Source organism: Hordeum vulgare, chromosome 2H (genome assembly GCF_904849725.1).
Source record: "Hordeum vulgare subsp. vulgare chromosome 2H, MorexV3_pseudomolecules_assembly, whole genome shotgun sequence".
In the NCBI taxonomy this organism is placed as follows: Eukaryota; Viridiplantae; Streptophyta; class Magnoliopsida; order Poales; family Poaceae; genus Hordeum; species Hordeum vulgare.
Window position 1 is genome coordinate 156697113 of NC_058519.1, and position 20707 is coordinate 156717819.

General features: G+C 47.2%; 1 protein-coding gene across 1 annotated transcript; it reads right to left on the reverse strand.

The window, feature by feature from the left end:
- Positions 1-91: 91 nt before the first annotated feature.
- LOC123425644 (polygalacturonase inhibitor 1-like) lies at positions 92-1574 on the reverse strand. Its single transcript, XM_045109342.1, has one exon. It carries the CDS (start codon positions 1447-1449, stop codon positions 445-447), a length of 1005 nt encoding a protein of 334 aa, XP_044965277.1. The 5' UTR covers positions 1450-1574; the 3' UTR covers positions 92-444.
- Positions 1575-20707: the final 19133 nt, after the last annotated feature.

Here is a 20707-nt window from a genome sequence, read left to right on the forward strand (position 1 = left end):
CCAAGGAGTGCAGGGCTAGTGTACATGTAATTCCCAAAATTCCCGAGTAGTACAAACCAACCAACATTTGGACGCCTCTCAAAAAGTCATGTAAAAGTAAGCCAAGCATAATTACCATTTAACACTTGATACATGATCCATCCCGATTCCCGAACACGGGCACACACACACTCTCTCGGGGAAGCGCATCTCCAGACGGTACACACACACACAGCACGCACACATCTCTATCGTTTGGTCGTACACAAAGCTAGCAGCTCTCAAGGACCGCGCTTGTCAGGCATTACCACAGTACCAGCGCGGTACTCCACTCCACTAGTATACTAAGCCCCAAAGCACCGTCCTTCGTAGCTCGTACACACGCACGTACGCGCACGAGAACGCCAACACTGACAGACACCACTCGTCATATAACGTACCGCCTTCTGCCGGCGGCGAGGTCGCTCAGAGCTGGTGGCAGCTGCTCTCGAGCGGCGCCCCGCGGTGGCAGAGGTTGTGCTCGTAGGGCTTGCATCCGTGCCGCATGACGCCGTGCAGCTTGGGGAGCGGGCCGCAGAGGCAGTTGTAGCTGAGGTCCAGCGTCTGCAGGGTGGACAGCGCCTCCAGCGACCTGGGCACGGTGCCCCTGATGCGGTTGTGGCTGAGGTCCAGGTAGGTGAGCTCCTTGGGGAACTTGAGCTTGCTGAGGTCGAAGTCGAGGTTGTTGTAGGACAGGTCCACCTTGCCGATGGGCCGCGCCTCGGAGAAGAGGAAGGAGGCGTCGCCGCTCAGCTGGTTGTGCGACAGATCCACGGTGTTGATCTCGTCCTGCGCGTCGTCGCGCGGGATCGGGCCCGTCAGCTGGTTGTAGGAGAGCACCAGCGACATGAACTGCCCCTGCACGAGGCTGGCCGGGATGGGCCCGGTGAGCTGGTTCCGGCGGAGGTCCAGCGACCGGAGGCTCGGCAGGTCGGCGAAGGAGTTGGGGATGGATCCCGTCAGCTTGTTGTTGGAGAGGTCCACGGAGTCGAGGCTGTGGAGCCGCGCCAGGGACTCCGGGATGGGGCCGGACACGTTGGTGTGGGAGATGGTGAGGAACTCCAGCTTGGAGAGGGAGGTGAGGCAGGCCGGGATGGAGCCCTGGAGCCCCGGGAGGCGGAACAGCGACAGCGACATGAGCGCCGTCAGCCCGGCCAAAGCGGACGGGATCTGGCCGTGCACGTCGTCGGCCCCGTCGATGAAGACGTTGTTCACGCGCCCGGCCTCGTCGCACCGGAGGTGGTCCCACGTGCAGCAGTCCGCCGACGCCGGCGACCACGTCTTCAGCGTCGCCGGGTTGCCCAGCGCCTGCTTCACCCGGAGCAGCGCCTGCCGGTCGGCCTGCGGGCACCGCTGGGGCAGCGGCGAGCAATGCGCCGCCGCCGCGAGCAAGAGCAAAAGCAGCGGGAGGAAGGAGGCGGGCGACGCCATCTTAGCCCTGTGGCTGGCTGGCTGGCTGCTACCTTCTACTAGCTCAGCTTTGCTAGTAGCTATGGAGGAGGAGCCCAAGGTGGCGGAAGTGTTGAGTGCGGGAGTGATGAGCTGAGCTGAGCTCTGGAGGTGGCGGTATTAAAAGGGCGTGAGGGGATAAATGTCCCGGCTTTTCATTTATTTTTTATTTTTATATACTCTACCTGTGTTAGGTTTTTTTGACCATCATCGAACCGGGACGTGCTCTTCAGACACCGAGGTGGCCAGTGGCGTGGGGGTGCGGGACTGGGAGGGCAGCAGCAGCATGGCATGGCGCGGGAGACGGAACCATTCTGGTTCTGGTGGATGATGAATCCCAGACTGCAACCGGACAAGGAAAGGCGGTAACCGGGAAGCATCCGAGTGGGTTCGCGTCGTGTGGCGCCATCGGTGCGTGCATGATTAGATTAGCATTCGCATTAGCATGTGGGAACTCCCAGACCACCCAGTCTTTCGCTCCTCCGTTTTTCGGCCTCCGCATAATTGGGCTGTCACGTAGCAGTATTAATGCACCTACATGTGTTTGCCGATCTCCTACAACCAAGACCGGCGTCGCCTAGCCAGTGCCACTGTTTGTTTCTTCACTCAATAATATAAGAGAACAATTATTCGATAATCCATCTCTAAGCCCGACTCATATGAAACAGGTGAACAGTACGGCTGTTTGACCTATAAAAATCTAATTAAAAAATCAATTTTTTTTAGTGCAAGATGCTTCTATGCGTGAAATCCCTGTAAAAAATTTATGAAGCTTAAACATTCGAGGAGCTCGAGGCAAAAAAAAAACAAAATCAAGCATGAATAGTGGGATTTTCAAAAATTTCTCACTGTAATCTGTCTTTTTTGCCGTAAGCTCCTCGAATGTCCAAACTCTACAAATTTTTGCACAGAGTTCACACATAGGAGCATCTTACACTACAAAAAAATTGACTTTTTTTGAATATTTTTTATACCCAAACCGTTGTACTGTTCACGTCCCGACTTATTTGAGCCCGGGGCTGAAACGCCGCGTCCAACAATTATTATATTATTTACAAGAGAATAATTATAGCTTTTTTAATCAAGAAACAGTTATCGCGCGGGAAGGAATTGTGTATGTTAGACATATTTTATGCCTATGTAATTTAGGTGATTGATGACAGTATCGCAAAGGACTAATCGTGTGTGTTAAGATTTCAGATAACACATGTCAACGGCACAAGACGACTCGCCCCCTCTTTCCATGGAACAGAAGCACGGTGTACTCTACGATTCTCCTTCTTTGAGTCATAGCAACGCCGTACTATTAAGAGGGGACCCGTAGTGGAAAGGTTTGGGTTGAATCAATTTTACACGCACACACTTCATCTCCTTTCCCTTTACCTGCAACTTTGGAGTGGCTCCCGCCTTTGTTTTTATCTCATCTAAGCAAAAGGTCTCTCGGCGGTAGTACCGTTGTGCCTAGCGGTAGTACCGCTCGGCCTAGCGGTGGTACCGCTGGAACTGGCGGTCGTACCGCTAGCCCTAGCGGTAGTACTTCTAGTGCTGGCGGTAGTACCGTTGTGCTGGCGGTAGTACCGCCCCTGGTCAGCGGTAGTATCGCTCTAGGAACTTAGTACCGCCTTCCTAGCGGCTGTACTTCGTCGGACCTTTTTGCGAAGACTTTCTTGGCGGTGGTTGGCCCGGTAGTGCTTCTGCACTACCATGGGCCCAGCAGTAGTACCGCTGCAGCCAGCGGTGGTACCGCTAGGCTCGGGCTGTGAGTGGGAAAACGGTTGTTTTTCCCCCCACTATATAAGGGGTTCTTCTTGCTGTAGAACCCTACCTTTGTCCCTCTCAAGCTCCATTGTTGCTCCCTAAGCTCAAAAGTGCCCGATCTCTCTCCCTAGCCAATCAAACTTGTTTATTCTTTAGGGATTGGTTGAGAAGGCCTAGATCTACACTTCCACCAAGAGAAAAATTGATTCCCCCACCAATCCCTTGCGGATCTTGTTACTCTTGGGTGTTTGAGCACCCTAGACGGTTGAGGTCACCTCGGAGCCACATTCCATTGTGGTGAAGCTTCGTGGTCTTGTTGGGAGCCTCCAAGCTTTGTGTGGAGTTTGCCCCAACCTTGTTTGTGAAGGTTCGGTCGCCGCCTTCAAGGGCACCTATAGTGGAATCACGGTATCTTGCATCGTGTGAGGGCGTGAGAAGAATACGGTGGCCCTAGTGGCTTATTGGGGAGCATTGTGCCTCCACACCGCTCCAACGGAGACATACTTCTTGTCAAAGGGAAGGAACTTCGGTAACACATACTCGTCTTCATTGGTTCCACTTGTGGTTATCTCTAACCTTTACATTGTGTATGCTCATGTTGTTGTCTATCTCTTACTTGTCTTAGTTGTTCTTGTTGTTAGCATCATATAGGTTCACCTCATTGTTGCTATTTTAGTGAACCCGTATGTTGCTTACCCTAACTTGTTAAGATTAATTAAAAAGTGGTCGTTGCCTATTCACCCCCCTCTAGTAAACCATATCGATCCTTTCAATTGGTATGAGATCCACGTCTCTTTATTAAGGGTTTAACCACCCGAAGAGTATGGAAGATGATGAGGGAGTTCCCCGTGCACAAACCGAGGGCATGGACTTGACTTTGATCACAAGGGACGACTTGAATACAGCTATGGCCGCACTCAAGACGTCCATGACGAACGAGGTCAAGACCATGCTTAAAGATTTAATTGAGGGAATTAAAAACTCTCCCGAACCGGCATTGGTGGTTAAACCCACCACCACGGATTCGGAGGCCAATTCCGTTAGGGAAACGGCTAAAGGTATGCAACCTCCCCCTCCTCTCGAAAATGATGGGAACGGGACGTATGCATCTGTTCCACCACCCTTAGTCTATGGAGGACCGGTTCCCACACCGCGTCTTAATCGTGTTGGTCCTCCTCCTAAGCTTGTAAAAGGTGATTTTGCTAACTGGGTATTTTCTATTAAGTCTCATTTGAATCACAGCTCAACAAATTTGTGGAGAATCATCGAGCAAGGCTATTATCGCCATGATCCAAGCAACCTCACTCCAAGAGAAGAAGCGGACAATCAATACAATCACTCTGCTTTGTTTATTCCCCAGTCTGCAGTGCCACGTGAAGATCTTCCTCACTTGCGTCCCTTCACATTGGCCAAGGACTGTTGGGAGCACATTATGGTTTTGTACAAGGGAAGCTCAAGCATTCGACGGTCCAACTATGAAGTGGTACTTGATAAGGCCGATGAGTTTGTGATGAAGGAAGACGAGGACCCTCGTGATCTCTATTGAAGGGTGACTGATATTGCTGTGGCACTCAAGGACCATGGGAGCAAGGATGTGGATGATACATGGGTCAAGTGCAAGTTTCTCAAAGCCATCATGCCTTTCAATAAAGCCATGTCATCTGTCATTCGTCAGCGACCAGACTTCCACTCCTTGTCTTCGAGTGGGGTGTTGGATGAATTCATTGCAATGTCAATCATGAACGAGACAGCTGACAATGCACTTGCTCATGTTCGCTCAAAGATAGCTTCACCCAACCTTGCGTTAAAGGCAAAAGCAACTTTTGAAGAAGAAGAAGAGGATGAGGAAGAGGAGAGCTGCCCTGAAGACACGAAGTATGCTTATCATGAGCACATGGCTCTTGCGTCAAGGCAATTCTGGGGCAATAAGAGGAACTCAAGACCCACCTTCACCAAGAACAACTCAAGTGGTTTCAAACCCAAGCAACGAGTGAGGACATGCTATAACTATGGTAACGTGAGTCACTTCGTGGCCGAATGTCCCTATGAGAAAAGGGAAGACAACGGGGGCAAGCTCATTCGCAAAGACAAAACCAAGTCATTCCCAATCAAGAACAACTTTGTGAAGAAACCCCACCCAAAGGGCATGGTGGCCCTTGAAGAGTACCCTTCCGATGATGATGATGATGATATGGTGGCACCGGCAACTGTTGTTGGAATTATGTCCTAGAGGCAATAATAAATATAGTTATTATTATAATTCCTGTATCAAGATAATCGTTTATTATCCATGCTATAATTGTATTGAATGAAGACTCATTTACATGTGTGGATACATAGACAAAACACCGTCCCTAGCAAGCCTCTAGTTGGCTAGCCAGTTGATCAAAGATAGTTAGTGTCTTCTGATTATGAACAAGGTGTTGTTGCATGATAAACTGGATCACGTCATTAGGAGAATCACGTGATGGACTAGACCCAAACTAATAGACGTAGCATGTTGATCGTGTCATTTTGTTGCTACTGTTTTCTGCGTGTCAAGTATTTATTCCTATGACCATGAGATCATATAACTCACTGACACCGGAGGAATGCTTTGTGTGTATCAAACGTCGCAACGTAACTGGGTGACTATAAAGATGCTCTACAGGTATCTCCGAAGGTGTTAGTTGAGTTAGTATGGATCAAGACTGGGATTTGTCACTCCGTGTGACGGAGATGTATCTCGGGGCCCACTCGGTAATACAACATCACACACAAGCCTTGCAAGCAATGTGACTTAGTGTAAGTTGCGGGATCTTGTATTACGGAACGAGTAAAGAGACTTGCCGGTAAACGAGATTGAAATAGGTATGCGGATACTGACGATCGAATCTCGGGCAAGTAACATACCGAAGGACAAAGGGAATGACATACGGGATTATATGAATCCTTGGCACTGAGGTTCAAACGATAAGATCTTCGTAGAATATGTAGGATCCAATATGGGCATCCAGGTCCCGCTATTGGATATTGACCGAGGAGTCTCTCGGGTCATGTCTACATAGTTCTCGAACCCGCAGGGTCTGCACACTTAAGGTTCGACGTTGTTTTATGCGTATTTGAGTTATATGGTTGGTTACCAAATGTTGTTCGGAGTCCCGGATGAGATCACAGACGTCACGAGGGTTTCCGGAATGGTCCGGAAATGAAGATTGATATATAGGATGGCCTCATTTGATTACCGGAAGGTTTTCGGAGTTACCGGGAATGTACCGGGAATGACGAATGGGTTCCGGGAGTTCACCGGGGGGGCAACCCACCCCGGGGAAGCCCATAGGCCTTGAGGGTGGCACACCAGCCCTTAGTGGGCTAGTGGGACAGCCCAAAAGGGCCCTATGCGCCTAGGAAAGGAAATCAAAGAGAAAAGAAAAAAAAGAGGAGGTGGGAAGGGAAGGAAGGACTCCCACCCACCAAACCAAGTCCAACTCGGTTTGGGGGGGGGGAGCCTTCCCCCTTGGACTCGGCCGACCCCCTTGGGGCTCCTTGGCCAGGTCCCCCCTCTCCCACCTATATATACGGAGGTTTTAGGGCTGATTTGAGACGACTTTTCCACGGCAGCCCGACCACATACCTCCACGGTTTTTCCTCTAGATCGCGTTTCTGCGGAGCTCGGGCGGAGCCCTACTGAGACAAAGTCATCCCCAACCTCCGGAGCGCCGTCACACTACCGGAGAACTCTTCTACCTCTCCGTCTCTCTTGCTGGATCAAGAAGGCTGAGATCATCGTCGAGCTGTACGTGTGCTGAACGCAGAGGTGCCGTCCGTTCGGTACTAGATCGTGGGACTGATCGCGGGATTGTTCGTGGGGCGGATCGAGGGACGTGAGGACGTTCCACTACATCAACCGCGTTCATTAACGCTTCTGCTGTACGGTCTACAAGGGTACGTAGATCACTCATCCCCTCTCGTAGATGGACATCATCATGATAGGTCTTCGTGCGCGTAGGAAAATTTTTGTTTCCCATGCGACGTTCCCCAACAGTGGCATCATGAGCTAGGTTCATGCGTAGATGTCTTCTCGAGTAGAACACAAAAGTTTTTGTGGGCGGTGATGTGCGTTTTGCTGCCCTCCTTAGTCTTTTCTTGATTCCGCGGTATTGTTGGATTGAAGCGGCTTGGACCGACATTACTCGTACGCTTACGAGAGACTGGTTTCATCGCTACGAGTAACCCGGTTGCTCAAAGATGACTGGCAAGTGTCGGTTTCTCCAACTTTAGTTGAATCGGATTTGACCTAGGAGGTCCTTGGATGAGGTTAAATAGCAACTCATATATCTCCGTTGTGGTGTTTGTGTAAGTAAGACGCGATCCTACTAGATACCCATGGTCACCACGTAAAACATGCAACAACAAAATTAGAGGACGTCTAACTTGTTTTTGCAGGGTATGCTTGTGATGTGATATGTCCAACGATGTGATGTGATATATTGGATGTATGAGATGATCATGTTGTAATAGAAAATATCGACTTGCACGTCGATGGTACGGCAACCGGCAGGATCCATAGGGTTGTCTTTATACTAACGTTTGTGCTTGCAGATGCGTTTACTATTTTGCTAGGATGTAGCTTTAGTAGTAATAGCATGAGTAGCACGGCAACCCCGATGGCAACACGTTGATGGAGATCATGGTGTGGCGCCAGTGACAAGAAGATCGTGCCGGTGCTTTGGTGATGGAGATCAAGAAGCACGTGATGATGGCCATATCATGTCACTTATGAATTGCATGTGATGTTAATCCTTTTATGCACCTTATTTTGCTTAGAACGACGGTAGCATTATGAGGTGATCTCTCACTAAAATTTCAAGACGAAATTGTTTTCTCCCCGACTGTGCACCATTGCTACAGTTCGTCGTTTCGAGACACCACGTGATGATCGGGTGTGATAGACTCAACGTTCACATACAACGGGTGCAAAACAGTTGCGCACGCGGAACACTCGGGTTAAGCTTGACGAGCCTAGCATGTGCAGACATGGCCTCGGAACACATGAGACCGAAAGGTCGATCATGAATCATATAGATGATATGATTAGCATAGGGATGCTTACCACTGAAACTATACTCAACTCACATGATGATCGGACTTGAGCTAGTGTAAGTGTATCATGAACCACTCAAATGACTAGAGAGATGTACTTTTTGAGTGGGAGTTTAGCAAATAATTTGATTAAGTTAAACTCTAATTATCTTGAACATAGTCTAAGTTCACTTTGAATATATTTGTGTTGTAGATCATGGCTCACGCGACAGTCACCCTGAATTTTAATACGTTCCTAGAGAAAGCTAAGTTGAAAGCTGATGGAAGCAACTTTGTAGACTGGGCTCGTAATCTTAAGCTAATCTTACAAGCTGGGAAGAAGGATTATGTCCTTAATGCTGCGCTAGGAGATGAACCACCCGCTACGGCTGATCAGGATGTTAAGAACGCTTGGTTAGCACGTAAGGAGGACTACTCAGTAGTTCAATGTGCAGTCTTGTATGGCTTAGAACCGGGACTTCAACGTCGCTTTGAGCGTCATGGAGCATTTGAGATGTTCCAGGAGTTGAAGTTTATCTTTCAGAAGAACGCCCAGATCGAGAGGTATGAGACCTCCGATAAATTCTATGCCTGCAAGATGGAGGAAAACTCGTCTGTTAGTGAGCATGTGCTCAAAATGTCTGGGTACTCAAACCGTCTAGCTGAGCTGGGGATTGAACTCCCGCAAGAGGCTATCACTGACAGAATCCTTCAATCACTGCCGCCAAGCTATAAAGGCTTTGTGTTGAACTACAACATGCAAGGGATGAACAAGTCTCCCGGCGAGTTGTTTGCGATGCTGAAAGTCGCAGAGTCTGAACTCCGTAAAGAGCATCAAGTGTTGATGGTGAATAAGACCACTAGTTTCAAGAGAAACGGCAAAGGCAAGAAGGGTAATTCGAAGAAGAGCGGCAAGCCTGTTGCCAATCCGACGAAGAAACCCAAAGCTGGACCTAAGCCTGAAACGGAGTGTTACTATTGCAAGGGTATGGGTCAGTGGAAGCGCAATTGCCCGAAGTATCTGGCAGATAAGAAGGTGGCCAAAGAAAAATCAGGTATATTTGATATACATGTTATTGATGTGTACTTAACCGGCTCTCGTAGTAGTGCCTGGGTATTCGATACCGGTTCTGTTGCTCATATTTGCAACTCGAAACAGGAAATGCGGAATAGACGAAGGCTGGCGAAAGATGAAGTGACGATGCGCGTAGGAAATGGTTCCAAGGTTGATGCAATCGCCGTCGGCACAGTTTCACTTCAGTTACCATCAGGATTAGTGATGAACTTAAATCATTGTTATTTAGTGCCTGCGTTGAGCATGAACATTATATATGGATCTTGTCTATTGCGAGACGGTTACTCTTTTAAGTCAGAGAATAATGGTTGTTCTATTTCTATGAGTAACATCTTTTATGGTCATGCACCTAATGTGAGAGGATTGTTCATATTGAATCTTGATGGCGATACGCATATACATAACACTGAGACCAAAAGAGTTAGAGTTAACAAAGATAGCGCCATATTTTTGTGGCACTGCCGCTTGGGTCATATTGGTGTAGAGCGCATGAAGAAACTCCATGCTGATGGACTTTTGGAGTCACTTGACTTTGATTCACTTGACACATGCGAACCATGCCTCATGGGCAAGATGACTAAGACTCCGTTCTCCGGAACTATGGAGCGTGCAAGTGACTTGTTGGAAATCATACATACCGATGTGTGTGGTCCGATGAGCGTAGAGGCGCGCGGCGGATATCGTTATTTTCTCACCTTCACTGACGGTTTGAGTAGATATGGTTATGTCTACTTGATGAAGCACAAGTCTGAAACATTTGAAAAGTTCAAGCAATTTCAGAGTGAAGTTGAAAATCATCGTAACAAGAAGATCAAGTTCCTACGGTCTGATCGTGGGGGTGAATATCTGAGTTTCGAGTTTGGTGCTCACTTAAGACAATGTGGAATTGTTTCACAGTTAACACCGCCTGGAACACCACAGCGTAATGGTGTGTCCGAACGTCGTAATCGTACTTTATTAGAGATGGTGCGATCTATGATTTCTCTTACCGTTTTGTCGTTATCGTTTTGGGGTTATGCATTAGAAACAGCTGCATTCACTTTAAATAGGGCACCATCAAAATCCGTTGAGACGACACCATACGAACTGTGGTATGGCAAAAGGACAAAGTTGTCGTTTCTTAAAGTTTGGGGATGTGATGCTTATGTCAAAACGCTTCAGCCTGAAAAGCTGGAACCCAAAGCGGAAAGTGCGTCTTCGTAGGTTACCCTAAAGAGACAGTTGGGTACACCTTCTATCTCAAATCCGAGGGCAAAGTGTTTGTTGCTAAAAACGGAGCTTTTCTCGAGAAGGAGTTTCTCTCGAGAGAATTGAGTGGGAGGAATATAGAGCTTGACGAGGTTGTCGAACCTCTCATCCCTCTGGATGGTGGCGCAGGGCAAGGGGAAACCTCTGTCGTTGCGACACCGGTTGAGGAGGAAGTTAATGATGATGATCATGAAACTCCGGTTCAAGTTTCTATCGAACCACGCAGGTCGACGAGACCACGTGCTGCTTCAGAGTGGTACGGTAATCCCGTCTTGTCAATCATGTTGTTGGACAACAATGAACCTGCAAATTATGAAGAAGCAATGGTGGGCCCAGATTCCAGCAAATGGCTAGAAGCCATGAAGTCCGAGATAGGATCCATGTATGAGAACAAAGTGTGGACTTTGGAGGTACTGCCTGAAGGCCGCAAGGCTATTCAGAACAAATGGATCTTTAAGAGGAAGACGGACGCTGACGGCAATGTGACCGTTTATAAAGCTCGACTTATGGCAAAGGGTTTTTCACAAGTTCAAGGAGTTGACTACGATGAGACATTCTCACCCGTAGCGATGCTTAAGTCCGTCAAAATCATGTTAGCAATAGCTGCATTTTTCGATTATGAAATCTGGCAGATGGATGTCACAACGGCGTTCCTTAACGGTTTCCTTAAGGAAGAGTTGTATATGATACAACCCGAAGGTTTTTTTGATCCTAAGAATGCTAACAAGGTGTGCAAGCTCCAGCGATCCATTTATGGACTGGTGCAAGCATCTCGGAGTTGGAACAAACGCTTTGATGAGGTGACCAAAGCATTTGGGTTTATACAAGTGGTTGGAGAATCTTGTATTTACAAGAAAGTGAGTGGGAGCTCTGTGGCGTTTCTAATATTATATGTGGATGACATATTGCTGATTGGAAACAACGTGGAGTTTTTGGAGAGCATAAAGGATTACTTGAATAAAAGTTTCTCTATGAAGGACCTAGGAGAAGCTGCTTACATTCTAGGCATTAAGATCTATAGGGATAGATCAAAACGCCTGATAGGACTTTCACAAAGCACATACCTTGATAAAGTTTTGAAGAGGTTCAAAATGGAACAGTCCAAGAAAGGGTTCTTGCCAGTTTTACAAGGTACGAGATTGAGTAAGACTCAGTGCCCAGCAACTGATGAAGATAGAGAGCATATGCGCTCTGTCCCCTATGCTTCAGCCATAGGTTCTATCATGTATGCAATGTTGTGCACTAGACCAGATGTTAGCCTGGCCATAAGTATGGCACGTAGGTTCCAGAGTAATCCAGGAGTGGATCACTGGACGGCGGTCAAGAATATCCTGAAGTACCTGAAATGGACTAAGGAGATGTTTCTCGTGTATGGAGGTGACGAAGAGCTCGCCGTAAAAGGTTACGTTGATGCAAGCTTTGACACAGATACGGACGACTCTAAGTCGCAAACCGGATACGTATTTATTCTTAATGGGGGTGCGGTAAGCTGGTGCAGTTCCAAGCAAAGCGTCGTAGTAGATTCTACATGTGAAGCGGAGTACATGGCTGCCTCGGAGGCGGCTAAGGAGGGTGTCTGGATGAAGCAGTTCATGACGGATCTTGGAGTGGTGCCAAGCGCACTGAATCCAATAACCTTGTTCTGTGACAACACGGGTGCCATTGCCTTAGCAAAGGAACCACGGATTCACAAGAAGACCAGACACATCAAACGACACTTCAACCTCATCCGCGACTACGTCGAGGGAGAGGACGTAAATATATGCAAAGTGCACATGGATCTGAATGTAGCAGACCCGCTGACTAAACCTCTTCCACGGTCAAAGCATGATCAACACCAGAACTGTATGGGTGTTAGATTTATTATAATGTAATTCGCATGATGATGTGAGGGATAGATTATTGACTCTAGTGCAAGTGGGAGACTGTTGGAATTATGCCCTAGAGGCAATAATAAATATAGTTATTATTATAATTCCTGTATCAAGATAATCGTTTATTATCCATGCTATAATTGTATTGAATGAAGACTCATTTACATGTGTGGATACATAGAAAAAACACCGTCCCTAGCAAGCCTCTAGTTGGCTAGCCAGTTGATCAAAGATAGTCAGTGTCTTCTGATTATGAACAAGGTGTTGTTGCTTGATAAAGTGGATCACGTCATTAGGAGAATCATGTGATGGACTAGACCCAAACTTAGACGTAGCATGTTGATCGTGTCATTTTGTTGCTACTGTTTTCTGCGTGTCAAGTATTTATTCCTATGACCATGAGATCATATAACTCACTGACACCGGAGGAATGTTTTGTGTGTATGAAACATCGCAACGTAACTGGGTGACTATAAAGATGCTCTACAGGTATCTCCGAAGGTGTTAGTTGAGTTAGTATGGATCAAGACTGGGATTTGTCACTCCGTGTGACGGAGAGGTATCTCGGGGCCCACTCGGTAATACAACATCACACACAAGCCTTGCAAGCAATGTGACTTAGTGTAAGTTGCGGGATCTTGTATTACGGAACGAGTAAAGAGACTTGCCGGTAAACGAGATTGAAATAGGTATGCGGATACTGACGATCGAATCTCGGGCAAGTAACATACCGAAGGACAAAGGGAATGACATACGGGATTATATGAATCCTTGGCACTGAGGTTCAAACGATAAGATCTTCGTAGAATATGTAGGATCCAATATGGGCATCCAGGTCCCGCTATTGGATATTGACCGAGGAGTCTCTCGGGTCATGTCTACATAGTTCTCGAACCCGCAGGGTCTGCACACTTAAGGTTCGACGTTGTTTTATGCGTATTTGAGTTATATGGTTGGTTACCGAATGTTGTTCGGAGTCCCGGATGAGATCACGGACGTCACGAGGGTTTCCGGAATGGTCCGGAAACGAATATTGATATATAGGATGACCTCATTTGATTACCGGAAGGTTTTCGGAGTTACCGGGAATGTACCGGGAATGACGAATGGGTTCCAGGAGTTCACCGAGGGGGCAACCCACCCCGGGGAAGCCCATAGGGCTTGAGGGTGGCACACCAGCCCTTAGTGGGTTGGTGGGACAGCCTAAAAGGGCCCTATGCGCCTAGGAAAGAAAATCAAAGAGAAAAGAAAAAAAAGAGGAGGTGGGAAGGGAAGGAAGGACTCCCACCCACCAAACCAAGTCCAACTCGGTTTGGGGGGGGAGCCTTCCCCCTTGGACTCGGCCGACCCCCTTGGGGCTCCTTGAGCCCCAAGGCAAGGTCCCCCCTCTCCCACCTATATATATGGAGGTTTTAGGGCTGATTTGAGACGACTTTTCCACGGCAGCCCGACCACATACCTCCACGGTTTTTCCTCTAGATCGCGTTTCTGCGGAGCTCGGGCGGAGCCCTGCTGAGACAAGGTCATCACCAACCTCCGGAGCCCCGTCACGCTGCCGGAGAACTCTTCTACCTCTCCGTCTCTCTTGCTGGATCAAGAAGGCCGAGATCATCGTCGAGCTGTACGTGTGCTGAACGCGGAGGTGCCGTCCGTTCGGTACTAGATCGTGGGACTGATCGCGGGATTGTTCGTGGGGCGGATCGAGGGACGTGAGGACGTTCCACTACATCAACCGCGTTCATTAACGCTTCTACTGTACGGTCTACAAGGGTACGTAGATCACTCATCCCCTCTCGTAGATGGACATCACCATGATAGGTCTTCGTGCGCGTAGGAAATTTTTTGTTTCCCATGCGACGTTCCCCAACAACTGTTGCTATTTCCCCCTCTATCCCAAGAAGGTGTCTCTCTTCAACACCCCCAATGAGAACCACATCGTCAAGTGCCTCATGGCAAAAGGTATCAATCAGGTAACCCCCATCATTAAGACCAACATCGCTACTGCTCCTTCATTGTTAAATTGTGTTGATGATAGTGATGTTGGGGAACTTAATGAGCATGATCTTGACAAATTTCTGTGCACTATTAAGGGAGAATCCAAGAAGCACTTTGTTGCTCTCTTGGAACAATTGGGTGAGGCCAATGACCTCATCGAGTCTCATGGGGAGACCATCTCCGAGCTTCAGGGACATAGTCGTGACTATGCCGATGAAATTGCTGAATTATCTATTGCTCTAGAAAAGGAGCACACTCTTCGTTTGACTCTTGAGGAGTCATACAACGATGACCGCGCTAAAATGCAAAAGAAACTAGATCATGATACTGTTCTTACTCGTATGCTTAAGTCTGAAAAGTATGCTCTTGGGGTTGGCCATGACAGACTCAAAGTGGAGTTTGACACACTTGACAAGGCTCACAAGGTCTTGAAAGGTGTTCATTTCTCTCTGAAAGAGTCTCATTATCAACTCCAAGCAAAGCTTACCAAGGAGATCTCTACTTGTCCTCCCTTTGTGTTAATTGGCAATGCTTGTACAACTAATCCTTGTTGTGAGCATGTACATCTTGTGGAGGAAAAATCCAAGTTAAAGGACAAACTTGAGAAGGGCCTTGTGGCATGCATACAAGGCGAGAAGAGCCTGAATGACCTCTTGAGCAATCAAAAGGGTGTTGTAGGAAAGGAGGAGCTTGGACTTAATTACCTCCAAGTCAAAAGGAAAAAGAGGAACAGGAACAAACGATCCCCTACCCTCATGGACATCTTTGTAAAAGAGCGCGAACGAACTCAGGAGTTGAACAGGAACAAGGTGGACGATGGTAACGTCAAGAAGGGAAAAACCATTCCTACTAACACAGCCGACAAACTCAATCCTTCCCATGTCTTATGTCGTGCTGGTGATGGGCATGTTTGTGCCAGATTTGTTGGTTCTTACTATGAGTCCATTGAATGGGCTATATGGGTTCCTAAGACCCTTGTCTCTAACATTAAAGGACCCATTAAAAAATGGGTACCTAAAACCAAGCTTTGATCTATTGCAGGAGTTTGCTTCCGATGGGGTGTCATGGTTGCTCGATAGTGGAGCAACAAATCATATGACCGGAAGCAAGGACTTAGTGGTGGATGTGCATCCTTCTCCATCTATGCCCACCCATGTCCAATTCGCCGATGCATCCTCGTCAAAGGTATCGGGATTTGGTAAGGTGGTCATCTCTCAAGAGTTATCTATTGAGAAGGTCATGCTTGTTGAGTCTCTTGCCTACAATTTACTTTCGGTTCGTCAACTTGCAATTATGGGTTTTTCCACTTTCTTTAATCTTGATACCGTGGTCCTCCTGTGGAGCAAGACTCTTAAAGTAGCCTATGTTGGATATGTCGAAAATGGTCTTTATGTGGTGAACTTCTCAAAGCGACCCACTAAGACTGCGACGTGTTTAATGGCTAAAGTTGAAGTGGGCTGGCTTTGGCATCGCCGACTAGCTCATTTCAATATGAGATCTTTGCAAAGTCTTCTCAAAGGGGACCATATTCGTGGACTAACAAATGTGAGTTTTTCTAGAGATCGTGCTTGCAGTGCCTGCATTGAAGGAAAGATTCATGAAAACTGCTCATCGTCCAACGACTCTCATTTACACTAAGAGGCCATTGGAGCTCCTCCATATGGATCTTTTCGGTCCTCCATCATTTGATAGTCTTGGAGGCAGAAAGTACTGCTTGGTGATTGTTGATGATTCAAGATACACCTGGGTATATTTCTTCAAAAGGAAGAGTGAGACTCAACAAACTGTCATCAACTTTGCTAATGAAGCTCAACGTCAACATGAAGCAAAGATCTTGATGATTAGAAGTGACAACGGCACCGAGTTCAAGAACTACACCTTGGATGAGTTTCTAGGTGATGAGGGAATAAAACATCAATATTCAGCACCATATACCCCTCAACAAAATGGCGTGGCAGAAAGGAAGAACCGGACTTTGATGGATGCTGCAAGAACAATGATGGCAGAATTCAAATCTCCATATAACTTTTGGGCTGAGGCCATCAACACAGCATGTCATGCGTCCAATCGGCTCTATATCCGCAAAGGCTTGAACAAGACTCCATATGAGATTCTCACTGGAAAAAAACCCAATCTCAAGTACTTCCGGGTATTCGGTTGTAAGTGTTTCATTCTCAAGAAAGGTGCACGTTTAGCTAAATTTGATTCTAGAGCACAAGAGGGCATCTTTGTTGGTTATGCTACAAACTCTCATGCTTACCGTGTCCTCAACAAGTCCATCGGACTCATTGAGGAGACGTGTAACGTGGAGTTTGATGAAAATAATGGCTCCCAAGTGGAGCAAAGTGGTCTTTGTGATGTAGGTGATGAAATTCCTCCCCAAGCCATAAGAAGAATAGGGATTGGTCAAATACTCCCCATTGAGGAACCCCTTGTGGCCGAAGGAGAAGGAAAATGCTCTACTCAAGTGGAGCCATCACCCCCACAAGCCCCACACGCTTCCGATGAACAAAGAGAACACTCTCAACAAGTTGAACAAGGTCAAGATCAATTGCCCAACGATGGTGATGTGTCCCATGATGTACAAGAACTTACCCAAGGTTCTGAACCTGCTCAAGATCAAGATCAAGTGCAACCACAAGATCCAGACCAAATAGAAGCACAAGATCAAGATCAAGAGCAACCACAAGTACAAGGACAAACAAGTAAACCTGCTCAAGTCGAAAGTCAAGATGATCAGGATACTGTCTCGCAATTCCCTTCTGCAGCACCAATAGCCGATGCCAAGGGAGGTTCAAGACGCAAGGGCAAGCAAAGTAAACAAGTCGATGCTCCCCACTTATCCAATGAAGAACTCCTGGAGCGTCGAGCGGCCAAGATTGCGAACAAGCTGAGAGTCAAGTCACATCTTATGAAGAATGTACTTGGCAGTTTAAAAAAGGGGTTATCCACCCGTCAACAGATTTGGAATTATTGTGAGCATTACGGGTTTGTTTCGTATTGTGAACCTCAACACGTACAGGAAGCACTCGATGATGAGGATTGGCTTATGGCCATGCATGAAGAACTCAACACCTTCGAGCGTAATCAAGTCTGGGATTTAGTGCCAAGACCAAAGGAGGAACATAATGTCATCGGGACCAAATAGATTTTCAAAAACAAGCAAGATGCCAATGGGATTGTGATTCAAAACAAGGCAAGATTGGTGGCTCAAGGCTACTCCCAAGTCGAGGGTATCGACTACGGTGAAACCTTTGCCCCCGTCACTCGTCTAGAATCTATTCGCATGCTGCTTGCATTTGCTTCTCATCATAATTTCAAATTACAACAAATGGATGTGAAAAGTGCCTTTCTTAATGGTCCTTTAAATGAGTTGGTCTATGTCAAACAATCCCCGGGATTCGAACATCCCAAGCTCCCCAATCATGTGTACAAACTTAATAATGCACTCTATGGCCTTAAACAAGCCCCACGTGCGTGGTATGAGTATCTTACTGAGTTGTTACAAGATCGTGGGTTTGAAATTGGGAAGATAGATCCCACTCTTTTTACTAAGAGGGTTAAAGGGGATTTGTTCATATGCCAACTATATGTTGATGATATCATTTTTGGTTCTCCTAACATTTCCTTCAATGAAGAATTTGCTGCACTAATGACCTAGAAATTTGAGATGTCCGTGATGGGAGAGTTGAAGTTCTTCCTCGGATTCGAGATTAAACAAGGCCTAGAAGGGACCTTCATCAAACAAGCCAAGTACACTCAAGACATGCTCAAAAGGTTCGAGCTCGAAGATGTCAAACCGGTCAAGTTCCCCATGCCAACAAGATGCAAGCTTGACAGTGATCCCAATGGTAAAGAAGTGGATCAAAAGGTATATCGCTCCATGATTGGATCCCTCCTTTACCTTTGTGCATCTAGACCAGATATTATGTTGAGTGTAGGGATATGTGCACGGTTTCAATCCACGCCAAAAGAAAGTCATTACATGGCTGTTAAGAGAATCTTTCGATATTTGGCTCATACCCCAAACTTTGGTCTATGGTATCCCAAAGGAGCAAACTTCAACCTAGTGGGCTATTCTTACTCAGATTGGGCAGGAGATTGTGTGGGGAGGAAGTCAACTTCTGGAGGATGCCAATTCCTTGGTCGCTCACTGGTAAGTTGGTCTTCAAAGAAGCAGAATTGTGTCTCACTATCATCCACCGAAGCTGAGTATGTGGTAATTGCAAGCTGTTGTGCACAATTGCTATGGATGAGGCAAACTTTAAAGGATTACGGTGTCACTTGTGACAAAGTGCCTCTTCTATGTGACAATCAAAGTGCTATCAATATTTCCCTCAACCCAGTGCAACATAGCAAGACCAAGCATATTGATATTCGCCATCACTTCATTCGTGAACATATCAAGTTTGGTGATATTGAGGTTCACTTCATCCACACGGAAGAGCAACTTGCAGACATTTTCACTAAGCCCCTAGATGAAGCAAGGTTCCGGGAGCTAAGGCATGAGCTAAATATCATTGATTCAAGTAATGTGGATTGAAGCTAGGCACTTTGCACCTCACTATGCATTCGACCTTGTTCTAGATGTAGGCATGGACATAGGGGGAGTGTTGTTCTCTCAATGAACTTTTCCTCCCCCCATTATGCATAAATTGATCAAGTCTTTCACTTTAGCCATTACCAAATGGCACTTGTGCTTCAAAGCGAAGCGTTGGTCATGAACCCAAGGATAATTCTTCGCGGTGTCATACCTTTGTCTCAAACATAGGTGGCCTCGGCCACCGCGCCCACCTTTCTCCCATATGGAAGAAAGGATACAACATGACGAGTCAGTATATCTTGCTGGTGCTATCTTCTTATTCACTAACTTGTCGTTTGCCCACGTCTTTCTCATGCAATCATATGTCTTGTTGTGCCATTTGTAGCGATACTACCGCCAGGGGTAGCGATACTACCGCCAGGACCCCAGCGGTACTACCGCTCGGGATAGCGGTACTACCGCGAGGACCCCAGCCTACCACGACGTGACTAGGGCTTTTAGGGTTGTCTCAAGGGGGAGCGGTACTACCGCCAGGGGGAGCGGTACTACCACGAGGACCCCAGTGGTACTAGCGCTACAAGCAGCGGTACTACCGCCAGGGGTAGCGGTACTACCGCCAGGACCCCAGCGGTACTACCGCTGGCCCGTACCCCTTGGACTATATAAAGGAGGGGGAGCCCGTTTCTCCTGCCCTCTTTCTTCTTCCTCGTGGCTCTCCCTTCCCCAACCCCGAACTCCCCCTATTTGGATCTCTATCTGTGGAGCCCCTTGTCTCTGTTGAGTTGGAGGGTTTGCTCCACTCCTCCTTCCTCCACCAAGTGCCATGGACTCCGGTAAAGCTCCCCCCTTTATTCTCTTGATTGGTATTTTCTTGTTCTAGGGGTAGGAGCATTGGTGATTTGGATCCATGACTATGGTTTTGTGATTCGTTCTTGGTTGGAACGAAGGAGATATTCTAGGGGAGTGTAGGGCCTATGATTAATTGCGTTTATATTGACATGCTCAAGGTTCTTCATGGTTTAGATCAAGCTCTTTTTCTCTTATTTTGGATTAGATCTAAAACTTGGATCCTCTTGACTAGGCATGTCTTTATCTAGATGATTCTTGAGATCCTCGTGTGTTTAGGGATATGGTGGTTTTTGTAGTGATTCTATGCAGTACCCATGGCCCTCGTAAATCCAATCTAGCCGTTCCTATGGGTCTTTTTCTATTTCAGATCTGAAAGTCAACCCCCTAGCGGTACTACCGCCCGGCTGGCGGTACTACCGCTAGGACCCCAGCGGTACTACCGCCAGGAGGATATTTTTTTCTTCTTTTCCATTTTCTTGGTAATGTGAGTTTACTTTTATGCCTCTTTTTGTTCATTGCCTTGACTCCTCCTGTCGCTCTTTTTCGGTGTGTGTCTTGTGTGTCACAGGTGGTGCTCGCCGCTCGAATCCCCCACGAGACACCCAGCCGAAGCAGTATCGCACTCCATATGCTCCAGAGGGCTCCGCCACTTCCGGTCTGAACCCCAAAAAGAAGTCTTTCAAGAAGACAACTCAAAAGACCAAGGGGATCAACGTTCGCAATATGCCCCCTAAGGATTTTCTGCGGTTTCCGCACCCGCAATCACTATCTCGGGAGGACAATGAGGAGGAGCAGGACGATCCGGATGCCACGGATGAGTTTGGGGCCGATGAGGAT

Bases quoted from the DNA above. Each gene is read 5' to 3' on its own strand.
- LOC123425644 (XM_045109342.1), bottom strand. From the start codon at position 1,449: ATGGCGTCGCCCGCCTCCTTCCTCCCGCTGCTTTTGCTCTTGCTCGCG.